Consider the following 2,500-nt stretch of genomic DNA (forward strand, 5'->3'; position numbering starts at 1 on the left):
AAGGAAAATGACTTTTTGTATATTGATGTTCCTCTTGATATAAGTTGTGGTGCCTATCAATACAGTGTGGTTAGGTAGAGGATAGTCAGTGTTGTTTTAGACCTTCAGATATATGATTTCACTATATAACTATATATGAACTATCTCTGTCTTTAAACTCATTTTTTTTCAAGTGCAAGAAAACTCCGGCTCACCAACACGACTGATGTTCAAGAAGCTCAATGGATGAGAGTGTCTATATAAAACAACCTTCATTGCTTTCTTGCCTCATCTCTGTTGCCATGGGAACCACAGGAGGCATCCTGGTGAGGAACCAAAGGAGAGGTCTTGAAAAAGAAAACATTTGTGAAAAACTTTCATAAGATTAAAAATCACAGTTTTTCTCTCGTTTTCGATTGATAACTACAAACTGAAAATGGTTGATGGTTTACACAATAATCTTTTCATAATTATTCTGGTTATGATTGTTTGTTGAATAGTATTTTTAATTAATATAACCCATCAAATATTGCTGCAGTTGGAAAGAAATTTACGAGATGATGTAAGAAAAGGTTAGACTCAAACCTGAGATAGGCATTGTACACACCCCTCCCTTCTGGATATGAATTTATACACAATTTCTGGTTTGCAGCTCTTCTGAATATTCAGAAGGTTATGAGGAGTTTGGGATGCTGTCTCAGATCTGAGTCCAACTGTGAGTTACATCACCATCAGAGTAAGTATTAAGCTTCAAAATAATGTGTTTACTGCTGCAGAGAGAAAAAACTTTAAATGCATTAATATACTCTGCATCTACACTATTATTCAGTGCATTCAGTTTACGAAATGCCTAAACTTTCAGGAGGGAGCAATTCTGATATTCCTTTCAGCATTTTGTAAGCCTTTTGTAAATGATTAAAGATGTGAGTAGTTATTTCTTACATTGAGCCATGTTTCAAACCATCCACACACAATCATTTGCCATACTGCCAAGCCTAAAAAAACATACATTTTTAAAGACATCCATTTTTTTATGTCAACATATCCTGTGCCTTGATTTATGTAACATTATGTTTTTTTCATAATTCCATTGATGAATCAAAAATTATCATGTGCCAGAAGTATTTACAAAATCAATAGCATTTCCTTGGACATCAGATATTCAGTTTTTGTATTGTTATATTGCATTGTGTAATGTACCTTCCCAACCTACAACAGTGAAGCAAGGTGAGCAATTAATTTCATAATAACACAGCCCTATGTTATGTGAGGGGAGTTTTCTTTTGCAAATGATTTCCAGACTACATTATTAACATATTCTACACGTAACCAAAAGCCCTTTTTCACCACTATTGCTTATCACCAATTATATTACCTGCTTTCCAGACCATGTAATATAAGTACAACTACAAAAGAAGTCTCATGATATAATAATATAAAAGTCTACCCCCCCCCCAAAAAAAAAAAAAAAAAAAAAAAAAAACCATGAACAGTTATAACCAGCTCAACCATAAATATATCTATATCTATCTATCTATCTATCTATATATATACATATATATTTATGAGCATCCACTGAACCTCAAAGACAACAACGCACCATACATCCACAAAAATTACCTTAATATAGATAGCGTCGGTGAAAGTGGCCTCCTCAGGGGACACAATCAAGGTGGTGGAGAACTTCTCTGGGTGCATCCGAGGAACCCAGACCAAGGTGCTGATGTACCTGTACGTGGAAAGGGTACATTCCGTGGTACGTTATTGGGAAATTGAGAGATTAGTAGTTATGAAGTTGATTGATGGTGTGAGGGTTGTTGTGAAGATGGTATGTTATTTTGATGTTTGGTGTTGTGTATGGTTATTGAGCTGTGATGATTTTGTAGGATTATGGTATTTCATTTCGGGATGAATACGTCGATTTGATATGGTTTGATTTATGGATAATGTTATACTTGCTGAGTGCTTTAGAGTTGTTCCAGGATAGTGTTATGAATTAAAATGAGAGAATTAAGTAAGTGCTAAAGTAATATATATGAACGTAATGATTAATGAAGCACACACGCGCACGCACGCACGCACGTACGCACACAAACACGTACACGCACACAAACACGTACAAGCACACAAACACGTACACGCACACAAACACGTACACGCACACAAACACACACACACACACACACACACACACACACACACACACACACACACACACACACACACACACATACACACATACACCTCTATTACCTCTAGTACCATACCGAACGAAACACGCCATTTTCCCGTACTTAAAAAAAAGAAAAAACATTCACTACACGAGATAATTACGACCAATCTAATTCTAATTCATCTAATACATTTTCATCTCTTTAACTCGTATATAAATGAAAACACGTTCTTTTCGCTATCCCGAAATGCAGCAAAATTTCCAGTAATTAGTAGAAGGGCTATGAATAATGGATACCCCTTTTAATTTAACTTAACGTTTTCTAATTAACAGGTTTCTCGCTTTTAA

At 35.3% G+C, this 2,500-nt stretch overlaps 1 protein-coding gene across 3 annotated transcripts in view; it reads right to left on the reverse strand.

Moving 5' to 3' along the window:
• The window catches only part of LOC122247329 (uncharacterized), a 41,530-nt gene that overhangs the window by 1,514 nt on the left and 37,516 nt on the right, over nt 1–2,500 (reverse strand). The window contains exons 3-4 of one of the 3 annotated variants that reach the window (XR_006222661.2): nt 1,600–1,708; nt 195–302 (exon numbers count right to left, since the gene is read on the reverse strand). Coding sequence is in view for 1 of the 3 variants with exons in the window: in XM_043006543.2 (XP_042862477.2) it covers nt 1,600–1,708 (109 nt within the window). In the remaining 2 variants the exon portion in view is untranslated. Of the gene's footprint in view, nt 1–194; nt 327–1,599; nt 1,709–2,500 lie in introns of all 3 variants that reach the window. The other 2 variants (XR_006222660.2, XM_043006543.2) reach the window with 2 other exon arrangements.

This window comes from Penaeus japonicus, unplaced genomic scaffold (assembly GCF_977035675.1).
Source record: "Penaeus japonicus unplaced genomic scaffold, GWHDUDI00000001_assembly GWHDUDI00000010, whole genome shotgun sequence".
In the NCBI taxonomy this organism is placed as follows: Eukaryota; Metazoa; Arthropoda; class Malacostraca; order Decapoda; family Penaeidae; genus Penaeus; species Penaeus japonicus.